Source organism: Orbicella franksi, chromosome 1, assembly GCF_964199315.1.
Source record: "Orbicella franksi chromosome 1, jaOrbFran1.1, whole genome shotgun sequence".
In the NCBI taxonomy this organism is placed as follows: domain Eukaryota; kingdom Metazoa; phylum Cnidaria; class Anthozoa; order Scleractinia; family Merulinidae; genus Orbicella; species Orbicella franksi.
In genome coordinates, this window is record NC_138145.1 from 8,258,217 (window position 1) to 8,284,839 (window position 26,623).

General features: G+C 44.5%; 6 protein-coding genes and 1 non-coding gene across 8 annotated transcripts; 4 read left to right on the top strand and 3 right to left on the bottom strand.

Moving 5' to 3' along the window:
- Positions 1 to 5,258: 5,258 nt before the first annotated feature.
- LOC145487689 (uncharacterized) lies at positions 5,259 to 6,797 on the bottom strand. Its single transcript, XM_081466512.1, has one exon. The coding sequence runs from the start codon at positions 6,793 to 6,795 to the stop codon at positions 5,344 to 5,346; it is 1,452 nt and encodes a 483-aa protein (XP_081322638.1). The 5' UTR covers positions 6,796 to 6,797; the 3' UTR covers positions 5,259 to 5,343.
- Positions 6,798 to 7,761: 964 nt separating this feature from the next.
- LOC145487671 (uncharacterized) lies at positions 7,762 to 10,005 on the top strand. Its single transcript, XM_081466490.1, has one exon. The coding sequence runs from the start codon at positions 7,810 to 7,812 to the stop codon at positions 9,979 to 9,981; it is 2,172 nt and encodes a 723-aa protein (XP_081322616.1). The 5' UTR covers positions 7,762 to 7,809; the 3' UTR covers positions 9,982 to 10,005.
- Positions 10,006 to 10,012: 7 nt separating this feature from the next.
- On the top strand, positions 10,013 to 11,664 carry LOC145487682 (uncharacterized). The gene has a single exon (XM_081466501.1). The coding sequence runs from the start codon at positions 10,126 to 10,128 to the stop codon at positions 11,662 to 11,664; it is 1,539 nt and encodes a 512-aa protein (XP_081322627.1). The 5' UTR covers positions 10,013 to 10,125.
- Positions 11,665 to 12,145: 481 nt separating this feature from the next.
- On the bottom strand, positions 12,146 to 14,980 carry LOC145487699 (uncharacterized). 2 transcript variants are annotated; one of them, XM_081466523.1, is made up of 2 exons: positions 13,664 to 14,980; positions 12,146 to 13,624 (listed from the first exon to the last, which is right to left on the bottom strand). In XM_081466523.1, the coding sequence occupies exon 2, from the start codon at positions 13,223 to 13,225 to the stop codon at positions 12,155 to 12,157; it is 1,071 nt and encodes a 356-aa protein (XP_081322649.1). In that variant the 5' UTR covers positions 13,226 to 13,624; positions 13,664 to 14,980; the 3' UTR covers positions 12,146 to 12,154. The 2 variants fall into 2 exon arrangements, with proteins under 2 accessions (XP_081322649.1, XP_081322655.1); XM_081466529.1 differs by having other exon boundaries at positions 12,146 to 13,540; positions 13,580 to 14,980.
- A 2,477-nt stretch (positions 14,981 to 17,457) lies between these two features.
- On the bottom strand, positions 17,458 to 17,529 carry Trnah-gug (transfer RNA histidin (anticodon GUG)). The gene has a single exon. It is a non-coding gene; the product is annotated as a tRNA-His (tRNA).
- A 2,854-nt stretch (positions 17,530 to 20,383) lies between these two features.
- On the top strand, positions 20,384 to 25,758 carry LOC145487738 (uncharacterized). The gene is made up of 2 exons (XM_081466558.1): positions 20,384 to 20,446; positions 24,578 to 25,758. Exon 2 carries the CDS (start codon positions 24,644 to 24,646, stop codon positions 25,361 to 25,363), a length of 720 nt encoding a protein of 239 aa, XP_081322684.1. The 5' UTR covers positions 20,384 to 20,446; positions 24,578 to 24,643; the 3' UTR covers positions 25,364 to 25,758.
- Positions 23,154 to 24,421, top strand: LOC145487713 (uncharacterized). The gene has a single exon (XM_081466536.1). It carries the CDS (start codon positions 23,239 to 23,241, stop codon positions 24,328 to 24,330), a length of 1,092 nt encoding a protein of 363 aa, XP_081322662.1. The 5' UTR covers positions 23,154 to 23,238; the 3' UTR covers positions 24,331 to 24,421.
- Positions 25,759 to 26,623: the final 865 nt, after the last annotated feature.

Genomic DNA, 26,623 nt, shown 5'->3' on the forward strand with positions numbered 1-26,623 from the left:
TTATTATTTTATTGTATGTGGACTGTGTAGACAACTGCAAAAAGGGGGAGATGTTATATCCCGTGCGACTTACACGAAGTCGTGGTTAGATGATATATATTTAGTGTGACTCACACGAAGCGTGATAATAAAAACCATGTGCTTTTGGAGTGTTACAGATTGCTGGGCTGTAGAACGAGCAAAGCTATTGAAATATCCTGTTAGATGGAGTTAGGACATATCCCACTGTAGTAAAAATAAGTTTGTTCTGAATTTCCTTGTATCGGAGTCAGTCATATTATTTTTTTAACGTGGTTTATTTACTGTGGCTTGAGAGTTCCATCTGGTATACTATCCATAACAAAATATACATTCCCTCGATCATAAATTGTCTGCGATCTCTCGCAGTCTTCGTAAACATTTCTTCGGCCACCAAGAAAAGGGCAGGAAAGTTCTGCGCGGGTGCGGACGTCCCGGTGAAGGGGTGTCACTAAGATGTCAGACAAGCGGCCAAAAAGGCAACAAAGGTAGTGTAGGATTTACAAGTATTTTCAATGTAGAATTTTCTGAAATTCAATTTAAAAATACCAACTGATTATCTCGCAACCTTGCAGTGGCAATGCGCTGATTATATAACTCCGGAAAACTCGGACGGGGAGCTTTCAAGCTCAAGGAGTTGTTTCCATCAGAAGAGAGAAAGAGGTAATTGCTTTTTTTCCAAATTCGTTGATGCAATTGTTTAGAGTTTTGAGCTTTCTTCGCTGCAAATATACGTTGCATTTCAGAAGCTCAGAAGAATTACTAAAAGAGAAACAGGAAGAGATAAAACGAAGGCAAGAGTTAGAGGGACGACTGGAGAAGGAGAGAGAAAAAAAAATGCACTTTCAGACCAATAAATTTTCAATAGAGAATTACTATATGATATAACCTCATTATAGTATTTTCTGGTAAACCCCTCGGAGAAAATGGATCCCTCACATTCTGGGGCATTTTTTGACCATATCTTTTCTTTTCTACAATTAAATCAGATTTAGCTCCAAAATATTTCATTTTCTGTAAAAGGAGGTAGTCGTCAAATCTGCAGAATGTCCACTCCAGAAACTTAACAAATCTTGCACGCAGATAACGTGTTTTTTTCCTTATAAACGGATTGTATGGCAGACATCCTGAGGAATCACAAACACAAAGAGAGAACCAACTGAAAGGATGAATGGAGAAAGGGAGAAAGAAGAATATTTGATGAAGAAAAATATAATTTTTTACTGCTTTTGATGCAAGTCTGACTGTCTATCAAAATGGCCATACACCAGTAAAAACCACTGAAATGAATGAGGGGGCTTTGAGCGTCGAAAAGTTCTTGGTTTTGCATCAACTAAGCTACACGATTGGCTTCAAAATCTCTCGCCACTTTTTCATCCAGACAGAGCTTAAACCAAACCCAATCGTGACTCACTCGCAAACATTTTCCCACCGTTCATTTCAGCTACATGTAATTACTGTGAGTTTTTATTGGTTCATTGTAGTTTCTGTGTCCTTTGTGACTGACTAGAGTTTTTAAAATATAACTTTGCCTTTGTTTTTACAACACTACCCAACTGAAAACCACTTTTATCATGATTTTAGGTGACTCAACAGCATCTAGCAATTAGAACTTGATGCATCGGAAAACCCCTCTTTATTACTTGATGCTACAATCATGGCATCAAAAAACTTCCCAATCATTGGTGAACAAGTTGTTATCATTTCTGTGACACAATACGTTACCACAGCAACAGTATGACCTGCTAGAAACACCCTTAATTTCAGCTTTAGGAGCATATAATTTAAAATTAGCACAGTAATTTTTTTTATATATATATTATCAAATTTTAATAAGCATAATGAGACGCAACTTTTGGCAAAGTTTAAAAAATTCTGTACATAGAGTTCAGAGCCACCTTAAATTTTCAAAAATTTAAGGTGGCCCTGGTACCTGTGTAACATGGTTGGCTAATCGCTTGCATTCAGCAAAGCTTTCACGTGCTCTTCAACAAGAAACAATATAGTCGCCTGTGCATGTCCTGATCTCAAAGCTCTTGCGCGCTATCTGGCTATTTCAGACCAAAATGTACGATTTTCACACTTTTCTGTCAAAATTTGTCGGTAATTATTACAGGTTATTCTTTCCATATTGCGTGTTTGAGCATTATGGTAATAATATTTTGAAACAGCAAAATCTATACACCCGATTTCAGCCTAAAATAACTAAAAAGCCATCACATAGGGGGCTTAAGAAAACCACGACGGCAACGGCAACGTCCCTAAACAAAAGGTTTAATGAGAACAATGGCTGTGCATTTGTGCTATAATTCTTGGTACATTTCCGGCTTTGCCGTCCTCTGCAAAACAACAACGTGAAATGACCAAATTCTGCGTTGTCTGGAAAACGTGAACCACGACGTAAACCCGAATTACAGCGGTACCGCACATTCTAGTGGCGATGGGCTATCCAGGGTCAAGTTAAAAACGTAAATAAAAGCCCCAGTTTTAATCAGAAATATTGCAATATTTTTCAAATCCCTCTTCTGATCAAGTGCACTATTTATTTATTTTTTTTTTCAGACAATTTTTTTAAGAATGATGAAACTGTTTCGAAAGCTGTTTTAGGTTAATTTAGATTAAAGATGTCGATAAGGGGGCAGTGAGTTCGTTCGGGGAATTTTCTAGCAAGACAAAAGCAGTTTAAACTACATAGTGGATAAAAACTACATGTACGTGAATGGATCAGGCTGTCATGTCAGACTATTTAGATATCATAACGCGTTCTCTTCCTTCTATGCAATAAATCCGAACACTGGCCTTAAAATGCTTTTGAACATGGATACCAAAAGTGTCTCTATCGAGATACTAAGAGCTGTAATGTAATTTCTCAAAATCATAAATAATCTATCAAGTTTTAAGAAAGGAAATCATGAACGTGATGGTGTTTGGATATCTCATTTAATTAGTATAAATTTTACGATTTTTTTTATCTCCATTTCTTTCTCAGTGTTAGTTTCGATTGAGAAGATATTTCAAACACTCAAGACCGTGTTTGACCTATAAGGTCATCCAAAAATACTCCGCAGGGCGTTCATTTTCAACTCTCTTTTCGGTGTTTGGAAACTCGGTTAAACATGGTCTTTCGTGTTTTATATATTACACAGCACATGGAGGTGATATGATAGTTTTGAGTTTGAGTGAATTAATACTCTACAAAACAACAGAAAAGAGAGAAACACATTTGAACGAGAAAAATTGTACTTCCTATTCTGCATAACTGTTTATCAGGCCGAAATTTCATATAACAATACCGTAAGGCAATATCAGCATTTTGGAAATTAACAACTGAACTAAACTGGCCAGGGCCTGTAAAACGACAACTGGACTATGCAGTTAGTGAGCAAAGTGAAGACTATCGAGAATTGCAAGCGAAGGGCTTTTGTTTGCAGTTTAGTTGTACTCGCGAAGAATATTTCTCGGCGATTACTCTTAGATGGCTCTGGATACTTTGAATTGCTCTTTATATTTGGACTAAAAGATCTTTATGTTTTCCCCTCTGGGCTTCTGGTATTACCATATCAACTGAGTGCTGTATTAACTGAGCTCGTTTACTGGCCAATAATAATTTAACTCTCACACAAATGTTTGGAGTTAAATGGCTGAGGGAAAGCCCAAAGCCGGATTTATTAAAATAATCAATTTGTAATTCATACAAAAATTTTACAATCTGTTGGAAATATTTTGGCCCAGTAAAGGTGAGGGCAACCAAAACGCCAAGAGCATTATAATGAAAATTATGATGCTGCCCCACCCCAGGAAACACAGCACTCACAAAAAGTGGCAAAAATAAAAACATCACAACTGGTCAAATATACTTATTCACTATATAGGAAAATATTGAGACTGCTGCCCTTGCTAATCAGTCCAATATAGTCCTTGAATTACTGGAGATATGGATACTGCTGCCCTTGCTAATCAGTCCCATAAATCCCAAGCAAGCATTATGACAAGAACATAATAAGAAATGGAGTATGACCTTTAAAGAACAGGTTTTAAACGATGAAACTAGTCAAAACTACTGAATCAAAAAGAAGGAAAATATGGAGACTGCTGCCCTTGCTAATCAGTCCCATAAATCCTTAACAAGCATTATTACTGAACACTGCTTATCAATTCGATAGCAACCATTAGAGAATAGGTTTTAAACAACAGGAGATATAGGAACTGCTGCCCTTGCTAATCAGTGCCATAAATCCTGAACAAGCAGTATTAAAGAACATTGCTAATCAATTGGATATAAACCATTAGAGAATAGGTTTTAAACCACACAAGATACAGGAACTGCTGCCCTTGCTAATCAGTCCCGTATATCCAGGAAATTATTACAGAACCATAATTATAAATGACCGAAACAGCTACATGTACTCATACTAATCAGTGTCATATTTCCTGAATAAAAAGACAGTGTAAGCTGCAGGTCTTACAACAAAAGGAACTAGGTTGATACCGAAGGAATGCGAATATATTTATGAAAGGCATTGGACTTCCACCTGCCCAAAACCCGTATCTGGGTATCAGATAAACCCCAGTCCGCAACATAAGAAGCAGCCCCAATCCTAAAACTGTGGCCCTTATAACGTGCCGGGTTGAGCCCACAGAATTTAAGCGCTAAAGACAGTTGGTCGGTAAAGGTGGTACGAGAAACTGGATGACCAAGTGATGTCATGAAAAGGGGGCCGGGTTTATTACCCCGCAGAGCTAAATAATCTAACATCAACTGGACTGGGCAAAAAGTAGGAGCACGAGTGATAACAATAGAAAAAGGGGGTTGGTTGTAATTGTGTTTAAAATCATGAAATGTAAGCTTTAATGAAACTATGAAACTTTAATGAGTCATTTCACCGACTCTCAGAAAGGCATAGAAGGCAATCGAGCACATGGCTTGAAATTGACAAATTTGATACCGGGAACATGAAAATCTAGAAGCAGCTTCAATGATTTTGTGCAAAATTGGAAGAGTAATTGGAAGCCGGCTATCCAGACGGGCGCCCAGTTTACTGTAACCCTTGAGCATTTGCATAATAAAAAATGCTTGAGAAGGGTCTGGAAATCCAGACAGCTTATGGGAATATCCCAATGCAGAAACATAACTTTTAACTGTCGATGGAGCATAATGATTATCAAACAAATAAGCAATAAACAGTGCCAAATTAGGGGGTGAAATAGGAAGTCCCATAGGAACCCCATGAAAAGTTGAATGTAAAAACTGATTATATAGCTTCCAAGCCCTTTTGTAAGTAGGAAGGGACGATGGCTGAAGGCTTGATTTCACAAGGGTTGAGACTATGGTGGCCAGTTCTGAGGCTGCAGAAACCGGGGAATCTCTGTGGGGCATTGATCCATATGAGCTGGAGCCAAACGTCTGAAAGTCGGTACCTGTAATCGAGACAGAGAGTCCGCTAAATTGTTGTAGATTCCGGGGATGTGTTTTGCCTTGAAGACAATGTTATGTCGTAAACAAATAGAAACCAGCTTCCTAACAAAACTCATCAACGGTTTGTCTTTGCATGATTGCTTGTTGATAACATGAACAAGTGCCTCGTTATCGGTAAAGAACAAGACACATTGATTACTCATTTCATGTCCCCACAGGTACAAACTTAAGACGATCGGATAAAACTCTAAGATAGCAATATTACAATAAGCCCAAGCTTGTGGCCATCTCCCATAGCACCATCTGCTACCAAAAACTGCACCAAAACCAATTGCACCCGAGGCATCTGTGTAAAGGCTCAATTTGCAAGAACTGTGCCAGGCATCATCAATGAAAAAGGACCGGCCATTGAATTCAGCCAGGAATGAGAGCCAAACTTTTAGATCCTCTTTGACCTCCTTATTAAGCCAAATAAGATGATGAGGCGACTTGACCCCTACCGTAAGGTCAATCAGTCTCCTTAAAAAGGCTCTACCTGGCTTGATGACCGAGCAGGCAAAATTTAATAGGCCAATCAATGACTGGACCTCCTTCAGAAATGTCTTTTTACGCTTCAAAAATTCTGAAATCAACAGTGTGCTTTTGCGAATTTTGTCAAGAGGTAGGCGAGCCTCTGAACAGATGGAATCCAATTCAATACCTGCAAATAACAAGGTAGTGGCAGGGCCACAAGTTTTCTCAGGTGCCATGGGAATGCCTAAGTAAGAACAGAGACTCAAAAACTGATTTAATTGGTCTTGACATAATTTAGCTGACGAGGCTACAATCAGAAAATCATCTAAAAGATGCAAAATGTGATCAATGTTCAATTTCTGTCTTGCAATCCATTCCACTGCAGAACTGAAAGTCTCAAAGGTGAGACAAGAACTAGAACATCCCATAGGCATGCACCGGTCGTAATAATACAAGCCCCTCCACTGCATACCAAGCAAATTGTAATCATCTGGACGAATTGGTATAATCCTAAAGGCATTTTTAATGTCAGTTTTCGCCAAAAAGCATCCCGGACCTGCCATTTTGATAAATTGAATTGCATCATCAACAGTAGCATAGCAAACCCTGGTATGCTCAGAGTCAATACCATCATTGACTGAGGAGCCCTTTGGATAAGACAGGTGGTGTATCAAACGAAACTCACCTGGGGTCTTTTTAGGCACAACTCCCAATGGGGATATACGGAATGGCTGAAGTGGAGGAAAATGAAAAGGACCGGCTAACCTATGGGAATCAAGCTCTTTCTTAATTTTATCGTCTACAACCGTGGGGTGTAGTGTCGGAAATCCGTAGTTGGCGTTACGCATTGCGTTACGCGTAGAGTTACGTATCTGGTCACCTGCTTAGCTTCAAGTTAATTGACAGATGAGTCATGTGCTTGAGAGTGAGAATGTTGGAGATGTTGATTGTGAATGAGAGAGAAAAGCACGAGTGTTTCAAAAAGATTGTTTACCTTGATAGTTCAAGATTGTACCGAGATTGTGAAGATATACAGTCCTCAGATTGAGGGAAATAAAGATTGTGAAGTCCTCATATGTGTGGCTTTCTAACACAGTGGTCCTTCGAGCCGGATTATCGAGCTTGAAGACGTCGACAAGATTGACCACGTGCGCGGACTGAAAATATGTCGGTCACCGACGCCATAGCGAAGAAAGTTAAAATCAGAGCTGCTCATAGAGGATCTGCGACGAAACTTCTTAATCGTTTGAAAGACAGGCTGAGTGATGAAGAAAATCCAGTGGATAAATTCTGGTTGAAAGAATCAATTCAGTCGATGCGACTGAAGATAGAGTCACTCAAAACATTAGATGACCAAATAATTGACCTTACTGCAAGTGGAACGGCCGAGGATGTCGAAGAGCGTATCGAGAAAGAGATTGAGAACAGTGATGGAGTGAGAGCAGAGTTGAACGAAATCGTGATGAGAATGGAAGAAATGATGAGTAAATTTGATCCGCCACCGCCGATAGTTCAGCCGAGTGCTTTGTCACCGCCCGCTCAAGTTCATTCAAGCATGGCGTCAGGAATCCCTCAGCAAAGCAAGGCGAAAGCAAGACTCCCCAAACTTGAAGTAAGGAAATTTCACGGGAAGATCCAAGAATGGCAAGAATTTTGGGACGCTTTCGAAAGCGCCATCGACCAAAACGAAGGCCTCACGGCCGTTGACAAATTCTCCTACTTGCGAAGTTTAGTCACTGAACCGGCCAGATCGTGACAGTCATCGTTCCTTTGTCACAGCTGGAGTTGCTCGGCTTGCGCGGCTTCCTGTAACCAGGCAAGACTGGCTTGCAATAAGTACATTTGGGCAACGCTCAAGGGATATGAAGCTAAGGGACGTCGTCCAAGTCAAGGTGAGTCCTATAGGGGGGGAGAGTTTCATTAACATGGAGGCATACGTAGTTCCAGAAATTTCTAGTATACCAAATACCCATGTAGAATTAGTAAAATCTGATTACCCCCACTTGAAAGGGATTTGGTTCTCTGATGTAAGTAAGGGAAGGGATGAGATGGTTATAGATGTATTGATTGGGGCAGACTACTTGTGGCATTTTCAGAAAGGGTGCACAGTTAGGGGTAAGTTTGACGAGCCCGTTGCTGTAGAAACGGAGTTGGGGTGGGTCTTGTCAGGGCCCATGAAGGGCCAAGACACATGTAGTGATGTACACTTCACCCAGATAAATTTCATTGCAAGCTCTGTTGAAGAGCAAGAAAGTCTAGAAGATGTTGGAAGATTGTGGGATCTGGAGACACTGGGTATTAGAGAGATTACTGACCAGGTTCATGAGTCATTTGAAAATAGCATCTCATTCAATGGGACCAGATACTCTGTTCGCTTACCTTGGAAGGAGGGGCACCCGGAACTTCCCAGTAATTATGGAACCAGTCTGTATCGTCTTAAAACTCAGATGCGAAGACTAGAGAACGATCCTGAGATTCTCAAGGAGTATGGGAACATCATAGAAGACCAGCTACGAGTGGGAGTGATAGAAAAGGTAGCAGAGTTGGAAAAGGCCCCCAGGATTCATTACTTGCCTCACCAAGCAGTTGTTCGCCAAGAGTCAGCTACTACCAAGGTAAGAGTGGTATATGATGCTTCCTCGAAAGAAAGTAAGAGTGTCGCATGTTTGAATGATTGTTTGCATGTTGGACCCCCTATGACCCCCTTGCTTTACAACATTTTGCTTCGATTCAGGGAAAATAGAGTGGTCCTGGTAGGGGATATTGAAAAGGCTTTTTTAAATGTGGAAGTTGACCCAGAGGATAGAGATTGTCTGCGTTTCTTGCGGGTGGAGAAACCCCCTGATTTGTCGCAAGTTGTTGTCTACAGGTTTTGTAGGGTTGTATTTGGACTGAATGCATCACCCTTTTTATTGAATGCTACACTCCGACATCATGTCAAAAGGTATGAAATTTCGGACCCAAGGTTTGTAGCTAATTTGTTGGATTCGTTTTATGTTGATGATTTTGTTGGTGGTGGAGCGACATCACAGGAAGGTATGGAGTTGTACCAGAAGACTCAGAGTCGAATGGCCGAAGGAGGTTTCAAACTCAGGAAATGGCTGACAAATGATTCACAGGTAAGGGCCAAAATGGCAACAAAAACCCAGATTGGTGATAAACAAGATGTGGTGACAGAGGAAGACATCAGTTATGCTAAGTCTTCTGTGGGCATGAAGTTGGGAAGCAAGGGCCAGAAGGTGTTAGGATGCGAGTGGGATTACGAAGCTGATGTCATCACTCTCGATCTGACGTTGATTGCGCAGCGTGCCGAAGGCTTACCTGCCACTAAGCGGAATACATTAAGACTACTAGCAGGAGTCTATGACCCCTTGGGACTTGTTAGTCCGGTTACAGTGAGTGTCAAGGTTATATTCCAAGAGATCTGTCGTCAGAAGTGTGGATGGGACGAACAGCTGGAGGGAGGGGTCAAGAAGGGCGTGGAAGATTGGATTAAGGGCCTCATTGACTGTCATAGGATTGATGTAAAACGCTGTGTTTATGACCACCCTCATGAGGAGGTGGAGGAGTGCTCACTGCATGGGTTCGCAGATGCAAGTAAGAGGGCCTATTGTGGTGTGGTGTACCTTGTTTATAGAACCCAGGTAGGTAGATATGTACGAATGTTGACTTCAAAGACAAGAGTGGCACCCTTGAAGGAGCTGTCAATTCCAAGGCTAGAGCTTATGGCAGCACTTATACTAGTGAAACTTATGGTCAATGTTGAAGATGCTCTTGCCTTGCAGCAGAGTGTTAAGCGTTCGAAACTGTGGCTGGACAGTCAGACTGCCTTGTTCTGGATTATGAACAGAGGGGAATGGAAACAATTTGTCAAGCACCGTGTGAACGAAATTTTGAAGCTGAGTGACAATGGAGATTGGAGGTACTGTCCAAGTCGAGAGAACCCTACGGACATTGGGTCGAGAGGAATGTCTGCATCCGGTTTAAAGCAGAATGTATTGTGGTGGCAAGGTCCGGCTTGGTTAACAGAGTAAGAAGAGAGTTGGCCTTCAGAGGGATCAGTGTCACCTACCACTGATCAAGAACAAGAGAGGACGACCAGCATCCTGGTGACCCGAACTGACCTGGTTGTGGGGATAGACAAAGTCATTGAAATTGACAAGTACAGTTGCATAAGGATGGTTTTGAGAGTGACAGCGTGGCTTAAACGGTTTTGCTTCAATGTGGCCAAGAAGACAAAGTCAGAGAGGAAGCATGGACCGCTATCCTTGCAAGAGCTGATGGAGGCAGAGATTGACTGGATAAAAGCAGCACAAAGAGAGTTAAAGTGTCAAGAGGACTACAAGCAGCTCTATAACAAGTTTGGTCTTACTGAAGACAGTAAGGATGTGATAAGATTCAAGGGACGGCTAGAGTATGCTGATTTGCCTGCGGAAGCGAAGGAGCCAATAATGTTACCCAAAGACCACCACCTGACATTCCTAGAAATTCAAAGATGTCACAAGAAGGTCCTTCACTGTGGAGTGAAGAGTACTCTTGCAGAACTGCGTACCAAATTCTGGGTTCCCAAGGGGAGACAAGTTGTGAAGAAGATATTGTCCCGGTGCGTGACATGCAAGAAGTGGGAGGGTACAGCATTTACCCAACCAGCGACTGCGAGTTTACCAGAATTTAGGGTCAATCCGGCCCCGCCCTTCTCAAAGGTTGGGGTAGATTTTGCTGGGCCAATGTATGTCAAAGGACGAGGTAAGCAGTTAAAGAAAGTTTATGTCTGCTTATTCTCATGCTGTGTTACTCGGGCACTGCACTTGGACTTAGTGGAAGATCTCTCGACTCCTACATTTCTGAGGTGTCTGAGGAAGTTCACCGCGCGAAAAGGAACTCCCACCTTGATCGTGTCTGATAATGCAAAGACGTTCAAAGGAGCAGAGAGAGAGATACGCACACTTTTTCGACATCCTGAGGTAAGAGCAGAACTGGAAAACAAAGGTATCGAGTGGCGTTTCAACGTAGCAAAGGCCCCATGGTGGGGAGGGTTCTTCGAAAGGATGGTGAAAAGCGTTAAACGATGCTTGAGAAAGGTCATTGGAAATGCAAGACTTTCCTTTGACGAGATGTTGACAGTCCTTGTGGAGGTTGAAGGTACCCTTAATTCAAGGCCCCTGACTTACGATGACAACAACCCATCAGAGGAGGTTCTTACCCCATCCCATTTGATACATGGAAGAAGGATTCAGTCATTGCCAGAGGTACTAGAGTCAGAAGAAGAGTTTGGAGAAAGTAGTGCAACATATACCAGGAGGCACAAGTACCTGACTAAGAAGCTGCAACATTTTTGGAAGAGGTGGCAACGGGAATATTTAACTGCCTTACGGGAGAGTCATGAAAGCAAAACTGCTGGGAAAGGAAGATCGCCTAAGGAAGGAGATGTCGTGGTAGTACATGAAGATGGAGTGAAGAGAGGCCTCTGGAAGATGGGAGTGGTAGAAGGGTTGATTTGTGGACGCGACAAAGAGGTAAGAGGGGCACATGTGAGGGTAATCACCAAGGGGAGGGATGTTCATATAACTAGGCCTGTTCAGAAATTGTATCCGATTGAAGTTCATGCTGGGCCGAATGCAGGTAAGAGACAAGACAGAAATCGATGCAACCAGCAAATTTGCAATGGAGCAGTCGGCCTCGCAGAGTGGCAGCTTTGGATGCGGCTAGAAGGATAAGCAGCCTGGCAAATCAGGAAAACGACTGACCTTGTGGCTGTATTCTTGACTCATACAAGTCAAGAGGGGGGAGAGTGTCCGAAATCCGTAGTTGGCGTTACGCATTGCGTTACGCGTAGAGTTACGTATCTGGTCACCTGCTTAGCTTCAAGTTAATTGACAGATGAGTCATGTGCTTGAGAGTGAGAATGTTGGAGATGTTGATTGTGAATGAGAGAGAAAAGCACGAGTGTTTCAAAAAGATTGTTTACCTTGATAGTTCAAGATTGTACCGAGATTGTGAAGATATACAGTCCTCAGATTGAAGGAAATAAAGATTGTGAAGTCCTCATATGTGTGGATTTCTAACAGTAGAAAAGCAGAAACAAGGTTTTTGGCTGTTGAAGACACTCTTTCGCCTTGAAATTGAATTGGAAAGCCGAAACTGAAACCAGAGTAAAGAAATTCCGCAGTGGAATGGTTGTACCCCGACAGCAGAGAAATCAACCTATCAACTTTTACTGGCGTTGGGAGATTTGGACTTGGCAGACTGGGTGTTATTATTGGCTGGCTTACTTGGGGGACGAAAATTACACTGAGTTGCCCTATGGTCCCCTGAACACTTGTAACAGGAATGCTTAAAAGAACAGCCTGGACAAACCAGGCCCCGGTGATATTTAAAACAAAAACCGGGAGGAACTCTAGGCAAATTTGCCCGCACCCGGGGCTTAGCAGCATGTTCAGGTTGTGGCCTCCTGGTTATAGGAGATTGAGCACGAAGCCACAATTCCCCATGCAAAACCCCCCAAGGAAAGGAAGAGGCCTGTCGTTGCCGTAGAAAACGAAAGTTTTGGTCATAATAACTCCAATTGTGACCCCTGGCCGCCAAGTCCTGGATGATCTCGCCATATTTCATCAAGGCAGGGGCCTCGGCTGGGTACTTAGAGGTGTAAACCCCTACAAAAATTAAAAAGCAGCTATTCCATGCTTCAATGGTCGTAATCTTCTTTGGTTTGGAGACTGGCTCCAGGCAGAGAGAGGGGATGGAACCCTTCTCAGCATTACATGTATCTACTGTTACACTATATTTATTTTCTAACTGAGGATTTGCAATAAGGGTTCCAAAATCAATATATTCCTCATTCCATATCTTGGCCCTGATCTTATCGGAGACACGAGCATCAAGTGGTAGACTGGATGATACAAACAACTGGTCAGGTCTGATGGTCTCACCTGTTAGGCTCTTCTGGACAGCTGTGATGGAGCCCTGGACAAGGGAACTACCTCCAGTTAAGGGGTCTGTGAAGGGAACCTCAGCTAGGGCATCTGGAGGGGGCACAACACTGTTGTTGGCATCCATCCGACGCGACACTTCGTCAGCCACCCTGTTGACAAGTTGGTCAATCAACTCAGGGGGAAGTATGGAAGTTGACTCCGGAGACACCACGGGAGCTTCTGGTTCTGAATGGGCTGCCCCGGTTCCTGAGGACTTCACAGATGTTCGTCTGCCACTCTTCTGCTTCTTCGCAGCTGGCGGTTTAGCAGTAGAGGCTGAAAGCCTGACTGAACGTTTAGGCGGCATAACTGCAAAGAGAACTCACATAATGGCAGAAACTGAAGCTCTTCTAAACAAGAAAATTAAGCTTAGAAACTGTTAAAGGATAAATAAAATGTAAATAAGTAAAGCGCAGGGACAAGCCATGTCAGACAAAGAGTCGACGCACCAGCAAGCCCTATAAATGCCCAAAAGACACAGAGGGCGAAGCCTCAAAAATAAAAATAATTTTGAGGGCGAAACCTCAAAGGCAAAAATAAAACAACCTTGAGGGCGAAACCTCGAAGGTAAATAATTATAACAACCCTGAGGGCGAAACCCCAAAGGCAAAGATCTAACAACCTTGAGGGCGAAACCTCGAAGGTAAATAATGATAACAACCTTGAGCAAAACCTCAAAGGTAAATAAAAACCTTGAGGGCAAAACCTCGAAGGTAAATAACAACAACAACCTTGAGGGCGAAACCTCGAAGGCAAATATAAAACCTTGAGGGGAAAACCTCAAAGGTAAATAACGATAACAACCTTAAGGGCGAAACCTCAAAGGTATATAATGATAACAGGCCTCGAGGGCGAAACCTCAGAGGTAAACATTAACATAAGCCTTATAAAAGTCATAAACCATTCAAAAATGATAGATACATTTATAGATACCCATCACAGGCCAGTAAAACAACTGAAGTATCAATGAAGGAGGCTACATCACATGCATTCATGGTTGGCAATAACCGATTGTGCCACAAGTACCAAAACAATATTAACGTCATAAAAGGGCGGGAGGGGGTATGATGAAATACATGCAGCCTAAGACCTAAGACGACCCAAAGCTTGCAGTATGGCGCCCCGGTAGCTCCGATATAAGAAATACTGCCCCAAAGGATTAACATGAACGCCATCCGCTAAATACAAGTCCTTATGGGGACTAGAAAAATCCTTGTGAGTCCAACAGAAAGCGTTGGGAAAGGGCTCTAACACAACACGAACATAATTGTTCAGAATCGCAGCGCGTTGAAGAAAATCCTCCCAATCTGTGAAGGAAACGCCGCGTGGAATGACATGGCAAACTCCGACCATAGTCACCGAAAAAACGTCCAAAAGCGACCTGACAAGCTCCTCTATGGACGAACCAACAACCTCCGGTCTTACGTTCGAAAGATCGTTCGTACCGACCTCCAGAATGACTACATCTGGAGCAAGGCGCGTGACCACGTGGAGGTCATGGCGACGGAGCTTTTCAACGGTTCGACCGCCAACACCGAACAAATGCACCGTAGCAGTCCCCTCAAGGTGAAAATTACTATCCGCACGAGCGTCAAAAGGAGCCTGCAAGTCGGATTGTAGTCGCTTCACGAATGAATGGCCCAAAATGAGGACTTTCGGGACGGCGCTCGCCATGACAACACGCGTGAAATTGAACTCGCGAAAGAATTGTACGCTCCTAACGGGAGAAAAACAGCTACGGAAACGAAACAAAAGGATCCCAAAACTAAAGAATGCCTAAACGATGTGCAAAATGAAAAAATGCTTACCGTACTTTCGCAGAGTTCAAATGAGTGTCTTCGCTCGTTGATAAAAACTGAGCGAATGCACGACCACGCTTGCAAGCGAGGTCACTAAGCAAGCCGTTTGCCTAGAGGGGTTGCGATGTATTGACCTTCACCTCCACCCCTACCCTGTGTCACGCAATGCTACGTGACTGTAACCAACAAAAGACCAGAGGGATAAAACATAAAAATTCTATTCGCAGGCAAATATTTTATTTTTTTTCAACTTCAGTAGTTGTATAAGTTTAATTTACAGAAATATAAGACTAAAACAATAAAACTTAGACACTAGATATGAACTGGATATTGAGGTATATTTGGAACTTTAACCTATATTTAGGAGTAAAATACTACCATAGTTCTAATATAAAAATTATCTTTCAAGTCGTTAAAAGAAAAACAGGAACACTGTTGCTAAATCTGTTTCAAAGGGCGCCGAGCAAGCGCAAGCGAGCTTATTTTCGGAATCAAGTTCAAGTAGATGCTAAAACTGTACGTGTATTCGTATATAAAATTGAATACATGTATACGTAAACACAGACACTCTGTATTGGTCTGGAAACGATCTTTGCTCTAGTCGTATCTATAAAATCGTTATTGCGTCTCCTCAGAAGGACAAATTTTTGTAATTGGATACCTGTAATTGGATATATACGCCATTCGCACGTCAATTACTGCGCTTTAATGAATCTTTCATTGTTAGTGCTTCCTACATCTTTTTAAAATTATGGAAAGCGCTATTGACTTTTTCACTGAAAAGAAGCCCTTTTTAATCTCGAAATTTGTTATCGCTGTGATTATAATTAATAATTGAAACTCGTGGTGTACAATTCAGAGAGTAATCGCGCGTGCTCGTAATTTTACATCGGCCTCGCGTTCGAGCTCGTCAAATTTTAAAATTACTTGCGCGGCTACTTCCTGAATTGTAATCCACTCGGTTCAATTCCTATTACTTGTCAGACGGAAATAAGTTTAGACGTCAGTCCGAAGGAAAACAGAGGATTAAAGAACAAATTTTTAAAACGTTTGACAAGAGCATATGATGTAACGTAAGCAAGAACTTAGGTTTTTAGAATTAGAGTTACGTTTAAAACAAAGTTATGACACAAAAACTCTCCAGCAAGGACTCGTGGAGCGTCCGCTTTGGGCCGCCGGCAAATGACATTTTTGATCTGATCAAAGCTTAGCACATTAGCAAGAGTTTCTCATTTTCAGAGACGAACTACATTTTAGGTTAAAACAGAATGAGAACAAATTCCTATTTTCTTTTACTATATAACGTACTACAGGCAATGTACGACAGCCTAGGAAATGGGTGCCTAATTGTCCCAGCAATGCGATAGTTAATACACCTTATTCACGAAAGAGCGCCTTCATATGACGTCAACACAACCATTTTGGTGTTGCAAACAATAAAAGAGCAGCCATGTTGATTTACCAAACCTTGCAATCTTGGGAGTTAAACGGCTTTGTTAAGTAAAAACTTTCTTTAGTTCCAATACATTTGCACTGCTTCCGGCCACGTGAATGAGAACGCTCCATAGTGGTAAACCAGTAAATCAACATAATAGTGCTAAATGCCTTGCAAATCTCATAGACTCTCGTTTTAGATGGAAAGAAGGAATCCAACAAATTTCAAAACAACTATCTAGAGGTATTGGAGAGTAGTCATATACGCTTATAGGGGCCGTAACCAATCAGGAGGCAGGGATTGTACCACGTGACCATTTTTTTCCCATACATTCTCTTAAATTTGCAAATCCAAGATGGCCCCTAGGTAGGCCAAACATGGCGCCCGTGACGTCACAGCTCGCGCATGCGCAGATAGGGTGACATGAAATCGAGGTTGTCACGTGGTTGACCAAATAGGGTGTGAACCAATGATAGCGGGTTCGGATGGGGATAAAAAGGTGTTGAGTTGGCGGGTTTGGCATTGTTGTTTGGAGATCACAGTGACGAGATGGCTTCAGAGGAGAGCAAGACGAAGGTGGAGGTGATTAGTGTTCCTGAAGAGGAGTTTCCAGACGACATGACGAGAGAAGAATTTGCAGCGAAAGTGATGGATGCTGTTCATGAGGGTATTCTTGGAAAGATAATGAAAAACGCCGTTTCTCGCGCCATGGATGTCGTTCTGAGGAAAGAAATTACGAAGTTGGCGGATGAGGTGCTGAGGTTCCGAAAAGTCCTGTCTGAGAAGATGCTTGCTGACCAGTCAATCTCGTTTAAAGACCCAGTGTGTTTGGAGAAGTTGCCGGATGGATTTGAGGCCGGATGGAAAGAGTGGAGGAGCAGTTGGGCCGACAGAGAAGAGTTGGCGTACCAAGCATTTATCAAACAAATTGTAAAACCACCATCAGAGGAGTGAAAAACATTTTATTTATGCCTGTAACTAATAAAGATCCTTTAACGAGAGAATGTACATGGTTTGTTGTGTGATTTTTTGCATCATCTTGAGTGCTTGCACGTCGTTGGTGCCCAGGTGCACGAGGGATAGCATCATGGTTTGGGGGGTGAGAAATTCTCCGTGAAAGCCTGAGGAGGATTCGAAAACGCGTCCGAAGGGCCAGACCTTGGAGAGGTCTCTTCTCATGTACCACGGGTAGGGAAAATGTTGGGTGAGGAAGAGGAGCATGACATCCTCGTCGGGGTGGGGTTCGTCCAAACGGATTTTACAGGCCAGGGGTCTCTATGGGAAAATGAAAAAAGAATTTTTTAATGCCCCGACCAGGAATCGAACCTGGGTCTTTGAGGCCACAACTCAACGTCTTAACCACTAGACCATCGAAGCGCTTACCTCTTTAGGACTTGGTTTTGGGGATGTCATCGGGAGGCAGTCCGAAATTCACGGTTTTGCAATGAGGGCAGAGTCTTTGGGAGGGTTTCAACCACCAGGTGTGGAGGGCTTTACAGCTTCCGTGAAAGAATTGGTCGCAACACGGTGTCAGGAAGTAGTCTTGGATACTGTGATTGGGAGTGTATCCTTCCTTACACCATATACATTCGGGTTTAGGAAATCGTGACATGGAGTCTGAAAATAGAACAAAAAACGACTTTTTATTGGACACTACTTGATTTACATGGTGGGACGTGTGCACGGTCCTATTGAACGGCGCCCTCTTCTTCAGGATAAACATCAATGAAAGATTTGACGTGATTGACACGTGACAGGGCCTGGTCGTAACTGTTTCCCAGGAAGACGGGTTCGTAACAGTTGGTTTCCACATTGTGGTACATGCCATAGATGACCCCGCAACAGGTTGCATAGGCGCACCCTAGTCCCCAGTCTTTTCTCAACGGTCCCGAGAGTGAGCGTACGAATCGGGTGTGGTTCCCTTTTCTACTCAATTCTAGTATCGGTTGGCGGCAGCAGGGTCTCATTTGTTTGCATACGTGGCAATGGAGGTCGGGTTCCATGTCTAAAATTGAAATAGTCGATGGTAAGTGTTATGGGCCCAGTCTACATGGAGGACTAAATCGTTAATATCGTCCTCGTCGGCGACCCCCAGCCTCTCTTCCAGGAACAAAAGATCTAGTTGGTCCAGGGCCACCCCGACGATGTCTAAAAATTCCCTGTACAAAGGGGTCTCTTCTTCCTTCATCTGCGCTCGCACTCGTTTTCTCATGACGGTCAACTCGGAATGACAATGCTCTAATACTTCCATACTCACTTGGTACTTTGAGAAGCCACAGCAACGATAGTATCCACAGTCTTCTGTAATGGGCGCTCATGCAAGTTGAAATAACTCAGAGTGCCTTTGACGGTCCGACTCGCTTGTTTTATACACACGGTATAATGGTGTCCAGTCTCTTACCGTGAGTGGGTGTGGTAGGGGGATACCCCCTATCCCCTGGGTCTGTGGTAACACGTGACTTCGTCTTGATCTGTGATTGGCTGGACGGATCTGCATAAAGCGAATCAGCGTCGTCCGCTCTTCACTCTGAGTTTTTAACTTGTATTGAGCGCTTACCATGGCCCTTAGAAAGATTGGTCTGCAAAACCATGTGCTTAGAAAACCTGATACTACTTACGAGGAGGCGATCGATCGAATGGACGAGACCTGGACTCGATTTTACGAGAGCATGAATTTTCCCATCCGGGATTTGTTGGCGGGCCGACGTTGGCTGACAAGGTTTAAAGACTCTAGTCAGCTGGAAGTGATGCTGCACCAAATCCTGTTCTTTATGGATGAGCAGAGAGAGAACTGGACCCGAACCCGGCACAAGTACCTTAGCATCGAGAAGTGTTTTGGCAGAACCTTATTCAACGCGATCCTAGCTATACGTAGGAACCTTGTGTGGGACGTGAAGGTGAAGCCGCCTGTGGACAGGATCACGTTTCACAGACTTATGTTGTGCTACGGTTTCGAACCGTTTCAGTCCACGTGGACTAAGAGACAAAAGAACACGGTGAGACGTTATGTCAATGTGATCAACTTTTATTACGACACATTTAACAAATGTAATCAAGTGACAATGCGAGCGATGATCGATGCGAACGATAGATTACCCAACGTGTAAATATGAAAAAATAAAATGTCAGAGTGTGTTTTTTACAAAAAACTGTGTCTGTGTGTTTTCTTAGTTTGGGTTCTGTCCATGAATCAGTATGTCTTGGGCGACTCCTCGCGGGTATTCGTCGATCCATTGAAAGAACTTGCAGTTACGCTTGGGACACTTGAGATAGAGCCTGTCCGGGTTGGACTGGGAGTGGGAGGTGGCTAAGACCAGGGACTTGTTGCATAGACATCGGAAACGAGCTGGGTCGATGTTCCTGTAGCAGGGGTGGGTCTGTTCTTCGACGCGTCTCAGGTAGGTGTTCCCTCTTTGACGCCACAGGTCACATAACACTTGGTGTAGAATCTGGAAGAGGGGCATCGGTAATACTCCCACCAGGTACCACCTTCGGGGGTTTTCACTCTTCCATATTCCATGGGTACCATGCAACGCGGGCAGGTGTAATCTTGTGTTTTCAGTTGGTTCAGGAACTGATCGGGGTCGAATTCCTGCAACACTTGTACTTCGGTGAATTCTCCTTGGTCGTCCGCTTCAGGTGGTAATTCTACGAGGTCGTCTTTCTTGAATTTGTCGAGTCCCATGGGTTCCAGGACTTGAATGGTTCGAGGAGGTGATTCTCTTATCACGGTCAGGCATCCGCCTTGAATGGCAGGTAGCTTTGAGTCTATACGAGGAAGAGAGATGAGTTAGTATCCCAACAAAGTGTTTTCACGTAGCATGGTTTCTAGGATGTGTGTGGTTTTTCGCGCGTTTTTTGGGGTCAGTCTTTGCCTTCGCTTGTAATGGTTACTTTTCATTTGGCTTTTGACTTCTTGGCGTTTGATCGAGAAGGCGCTCCATGGCTGCAAGAAGCCTTTGAGAGGGACGGTGGTCCAACTGACAGAGTCCGGTGTGATCTCTTTGAAGAGGACGCGTTCGTTGAAACGTAGTCTGGAACGAGGTTCTTCGAATAACCATCTGTCTAAGGTGGATTGTAGTTTACCTTCTCCTTCCGCTCTCTTGGGTAGGAGCAGTTTCAGTTTCTTACGCGCCTCCTTCTTTTTGGACGATTTTCTCTTTTTCCTGTCGGGTTCGACGTGTGAATCCATGACTACTGCTGAAAAGTGACTCGTGATGGAATGCGTGGTTCGACTTTATGGACGTTTTTTACGACCAATCGGTGACGTGTGGTGTGATGGGATCATGTGACGGTCTTCGTTTCGATTGGTGGGATCTGAAAAGGGCGCGTGATCCGTGAAAGTACGGAGTGGAAGTGGATCCACGGCGCGGGTATAAAAGGAGCCCGTTTGACGCGGCGAATCATTCTCGACTTGCTCTTGACGCGGTGATGACCCATAGGATTTTGGATGAGAGAGACGTGAAAGAGATCATTGAAGATCTGAGACAGCAGTTGAATCTGGCTTCTGATATTTTGGCTAGACTCGAGGAAGGCGAAAAACCGTTGCATGTGAAGATATTTGACTTGGAGTTACGTCTTGTCTCCCCTTTGTACTATAAGCTCCAGAGGCACATGATAGACTGGTGCGACAGAGAGAGCTATCCTCATTTGTCAGGCTTGGATATCACGAGGCTAGCGGATCGAGAAGGAAAGAAGTTTAACGAGGCTGTCGGAGAGGGGTTAAGATGACTTACTATAGCAACTCGAACCAGATTCGGGACCTAGTGAAGCAGATCGTGGATCAGAAGGTACACACTTTAAGAGAACTCGATGCCATTCCGGATGCGAAAGTGGACATGTACATTTTTGACAATCTCTTCGAACCGTTAGGTCAAATACCCGATTGTCTGTGGTCTTTTGAGCTCTTGATGAGACGTCGTCCTGACTGGGGTGGTACGATTTTGGAGATGATGAAGAGGAACGAAAAGGTGTATTTGTTCTGCGGTGAGTGGTGTCGCGTGATGTACAGAAGTGGTAGCGGTCAATTCAAATTCATTCATTGTCGGGATCCCGCCCTGGACGCAGAGCGTTCCTGTTTGATCGCCACGGATCACCTCTCGTACATGATGAGCGATGCCATCCGTGATCTGTTTGAACCCTTGCGGTTCGCTCGAGACATATCACAACGGGTGTTGGAGTCCGACAAGAGTCCCAGGGTGGAGGAGATACTGACTTTCAACAGGTGTGCTCACAAGGAAACGTGTCTGAAGTTGGAAGAGTTGATCTACGATGTCATGCGTCAGCGTGATCTGTGGAAGGATCGGTTTTTCTTTCGTGCCCTAGAAGCGGATGAGGATTACCTGTGTGGTGAGTGTAGAGAGAGTATGCGACAAGCATTCTATGTGAATGGGAACGAGGAGGAAGCCCTGAAGTGGAGACCCGGTAAAGGGGATTGTGATTGGAGAAATTGTAAATATTATGCCATGGATACCTATGAGGAAGACTGTGATAATGAGTATGGTCAAGAATGTAAGAACTCGGAATATGTTCAATACTTTTCAGATTCAGACTAGTCTTTTTCGCCTTCTTTTTCGTTTAGCCAATCAGAGTTGTTTTTTCGTAAGAACCAATCAGACACGACGTTTTTGTACATATAAGAAAGTCGAAATAAAAATTGGGTTCAAATCATTATGTCTCATGCCTTGAGTTGGTTGATCTCGAGAGTGTGTGCGACCATGGCCGATCGATGGTGTTGGACGACCTTGTGTTCCAAGTGCACTAGAGTCTACGAGCGATACGGTAAGGGTGAACCCATCCCTGACCATTTCAGTGATTCGCCCTTGGAGGTGTTTGACTATACCGACGTCGAACCCAACGTGATGCGTTTTGTCGCTTATATCTTGTGGTTGAAACAGCAACCCGATTCATTTAAGAAGTATCTCGAGGTACGTGACCAGCGTTTCGAGTTGTGGAGACAGTGCGTTTACAAACTTTATCGACTATGAAGAAAGGTCAAAAGAAGCAAAAGCCGCTTTCGACCGGAACGTTACTGGGACGGTATCGGGATCCCTCCAGACCAGGTAGTCTGGGTTGTCTGACGCGATTCGCCAAGGCCAATAAGATCTCGGTACGACGTGCTCGTGAGGTCTTGCAACGGGATTTGGGGTACACGCTGCACAAACCCAGACGTCGTCGTTTTCCCACGGTCCCGGTGGTAGTGTTCGGAATCGACGAGCAGTGGACGGCCGACCTGATCGAGGTGATCAATATTTCAAGGTACAATCGAGGGTATCGTTACCTCTTGACGGTGGTGGACGTGTTTTCCAAGCACGCCTGGGTCCAGCCCTTGAAGAGCAAGACGGGTAAAGCGGTGACGGAAGCCATGGCTAAGATCTTGAAAGGAGGTAGAAAACCCATCAATCTCCAGACGGACGACGGGAAGGAATTCTACAACAAGACGTTTCAGGATTTGATGAAGCAGAATGGCATTCATCATTTTTCGACGCGTGGGGATACGAAATCCAGTGTGGTGGAACGGTTTAATCGGACCCTGAAGGAACGTTTGTACCGATACTTCACCGTGAAGAATACGATGACGTTCGTGCCCGTGTTACAAGATCTGGTCCGAGGGTACAATCGATCGTATCATCGCAGTATCAAGATGGCTCCTGATCAAGTGACTTTAGCTAATAGCGAGGACGTGTGGGAGACTCTTTACGGTAAAAAGGAAAAAAAGGTAAAAAAATCTAGACGACCTTCACTGAAAGTCGGGGATCGTGTGAGACTGAACAAGAAGTTCCGACAGTTCAAGAAAGGGTATTTACCCGGTTGGACCGAAGAGGTGTTTGTGATACGGCGGGTGCGTCCTGGGAAGGTCACCACGTACAAGGTGGAAGAATGGGACGGCACGGCGGTCGAGGGCACGTTTTACGCGCAAGATTTGCAAAAGGTGGACGTGAAAGACGACGATCTGTTCCGCATCGACAAGATCGTCAAACGAAAAGGGGATAAAGTCTTGGTGCGTTGGAAAGGTTGGCCAGTCAAGTACGACAGTTGGGTGGATAAAAAAGGCTTGTACGTGACCAAAAAGCCAAAGACGAAAAAATGAAAGACTTTTACGTGCAGTTGTTGAGCAATGCCAGCACGAGTGAGTTCACGGACAACAAGGCCAACAGTTTCAAGAACCGTCTGCCGTATCCGCTCCTGTTTGAATCCGACAAGGAATGGAAAGTGGGATTGGCGAGCGTGTCTTACCCGATCCCTCCGTCACGACCGCATCAAGTACCAGTCCCTCAATCGCACGACTTTGAAGACGACGACTATGTTTTCGGTATTGAGTGGACCATCGAAACGTTCAGGTTGCAATCCGACGGGATTACGTGGCGTCCATTTCGTTACCGCGTACCATTTGACGTCACCGGGAAGGAACTGAACCGTGACCGACACAAAGTGACGAGTGGCAGATCTCTCATGCAATACCTCATCAATCGTTTTCACGAACGAATGTATCATTACATGGATCGCGCCGATGAGAGTCTACGAGCGCCGGACGGGAAAAAATACTACCCCGTGTTCCGATGGGAGGGGAACGATTTGATTCTTGACAACACCGACACGTTCCTCGACGAGTCCGGAGACAGACAACGTCCCAGAGTGTATTTTGGTCCTAAACTGGTCAAGAAGTTGGGTTTGATTCGCCAGGAATCGTATTACTCCGTTCACTTGAACGTGAACATGATCAAGATCTTTCCCAACGATACCGTCCCGTCTGATTTCAAGAAAGACTGGACTGACCATAGTGACAATCGATCTCACGAATTTTGGAATTTGAGCAGCCACGGAGTGTTACAGCTCAGTCCCTATTGCAACTGGCGCTTCAGTTACCTGGACGAGGAATACGCCAAGACCTATCGCGGAGTCATCGTTCATCCGGACCTCCCTCCGCCTCGCAGTCCCATGTACCTGTATTCGAATGTGGGTCGTAGCACCATCACGGGGAATCGAGTCACGGATCTCTTGAGAGAAGTCCCCCACGACCCGATCAAGACGACGTACGAGCCGAATCAGACTCAATATAAACCTGTGCGCAGCAACGTTTTGGATATAGTGGAGGTGCAATTGGCCGAGAACGACGGACGATTGGTTGACTTTGAATCGGGCGTGACGTCGGTGACACTACACTTTAAGTATGAATGAGTCTGCCGACGACTTTTACGTGCAACTGATGAGCAATGCCAGCACGAGCGAGTTCCCGGACAACAAGGCCAACAGTTTCAAGAATCGTCTGCCGAACCCGTTGCAGTTGAGAGAGTCGGGCTGGAAAGTGGGTATCAGTGACCTCTCGTTTCCGTCCGCGGTGCGTAAGATGGACTTGAAGGATTCTCTTCTGTTTGAAATCTGGTGGATCGATATGGTGAACGCGGATCGAAACCTATACACCCAGGTCTCTTCAGTGACGAGAGAAAGCGATTTGGAATTCACGCCGAGGACCGGTACCGAGTTACTGAACATGATACGAGATCGATACATGCATAGGTTGAGATCTAGAACGGATGTCGACGTGACCATGTACAAGAAAAAGAGCAAACCCGACGATCCCACCGAATTGCTGTACACGGTCATGCATCGGGCCGAGAATGGAGAATGCGTCCTGGACAACTCGAGAACGTGCCTCAGCCTACTGATCCATGGTAAACGCGTCTTTCCCCAAATGTCCATCGGCATCGAATTGGCCAAGAAGATGAAATGGGTCAAGATGGGAACATTGCAAAACGGACAACCGGGTTACGTCTTGGGACCCCACTTGAGGAAAGAATTTCCCAAGGAAGTCATACCCACGGCCACGGACTTGATCATAGGACAGAATGACGGGGACGAACTATTTTACAAGATTGACCCGGACACATTACATTTGAGTTGTTTCATCAATTGGGTTTTCATGAACCTGGATCGCAGTTACGAAGAAGCGTTCGGTCACGAGCGTCGTTCCTTGTTCGTGTATTCGAATGTGGGACAGAGTATGGTGACGGGAAATCAAGTCACGGACATGTTGAAACAGGTTCGTTACGATCCGGACGTGATCGACCTTCAACCGAGACACATCCTATATCTACCGGTGCGCACGACCTTTTTGGACATTGTCGAGACGCAGGTGTCTGAGAACGACGGACGACTAGTGGACTTTGCGTCGGGTGTGACCACGATCACGTTGCATTTCAAGAAAGGATGAGTGATTTTTACGTCAGCTTACCCAGTCACAGTAGTAAGAGCGAGTTCCCTGACAACAAACCGAACCATTTCAAGATCAGGTTACCACACCCCATACATCTGAATGGAAACGTAGGATGGAAAGTGGGATTGAGTAGCATCGCCATGCCAGATGCTCACGTGACTCTGCCTTCCTTCACCGCTTCTGCGGATAAAACCATCTTGTCCTTTTCCGCATGGAGACGCATAGAATCGAGTAGCCGCTACACGTATGGAGAAGCTTACTTCGACACGGATGACCTCAAGAAGGTGTTCTACAACGTGGACGGTATTGGACTCATGAAATCCATGATCGCCTATTTCGATCGACAACGCGTCTTCAAACAATCTGGACCCAAATTTGGAGCCAAATATGTCACGAATGATGGGAAAAGAACCTACGTCAGGTTAAAGTGGGAAGGCGAAGACCTGGTCACGGTTGTCCCTGCATTCCACATCAATATTGAACTGGCTTGTAAAATGGGATGGCTCGAAAAGAACGGCAACGGTTATAATCTGGGACCTAACCTGCAGATCAAATTTTTTGACGATGTCATTCCGGACATTAGCGTCGTCGGGGACGTGCATGACGCTGACGGAATACCTGCCTTTTGGGCTGTCATCACAGATAAAGGAGGACATGGAGATTTTTTGAAACTCAGCATCTATTGCAATTGGCGTTTTCTGAACCTGAACAAGGCGTTCGAGGTGGTGGTGGGAAACAGTTCGCGATCTTTGCTCGTCTACTCTGACGTGGGTGGAAGTGGTGTGGTGGGAAATCATGTCACGGATTTACTGAGAGAGGTCAACTTGATTCGAAGAGGTGCGGGTGTCCAGTATTTCGAGCCTTACCACATTCAATATATTCCCGTGCGCAAAGACGTCCTTGACATAATAGAAGTGCAAGTGGCTGAGACAACTGGAGAACTGACGACCTTTGGAGACGGCAATACGATCGTGACGTTACACTTTAAGAAAGAATGATCGGTGGAACGCTGGTACGATTTCATCCCGACAAAATGAAGCAATCTGGAGACGGATTCGGCATGGCTTGGAGAGGTGTCAAGAAACGAGGTCCTGGTATTCTCCGAGACTTTATCACCGAGACGGCCACGGAGGGTCTGAAAGGTTTAAATTCGGGCGGCAAGGGAGGAAAGCCCAATTGGAGAGGTGGACTCGCCGGGGTCAAGAGAGGAGCGAGACGAGCCGTGAAACGTAAAGCGACGCAAGAGATCAAACGGGC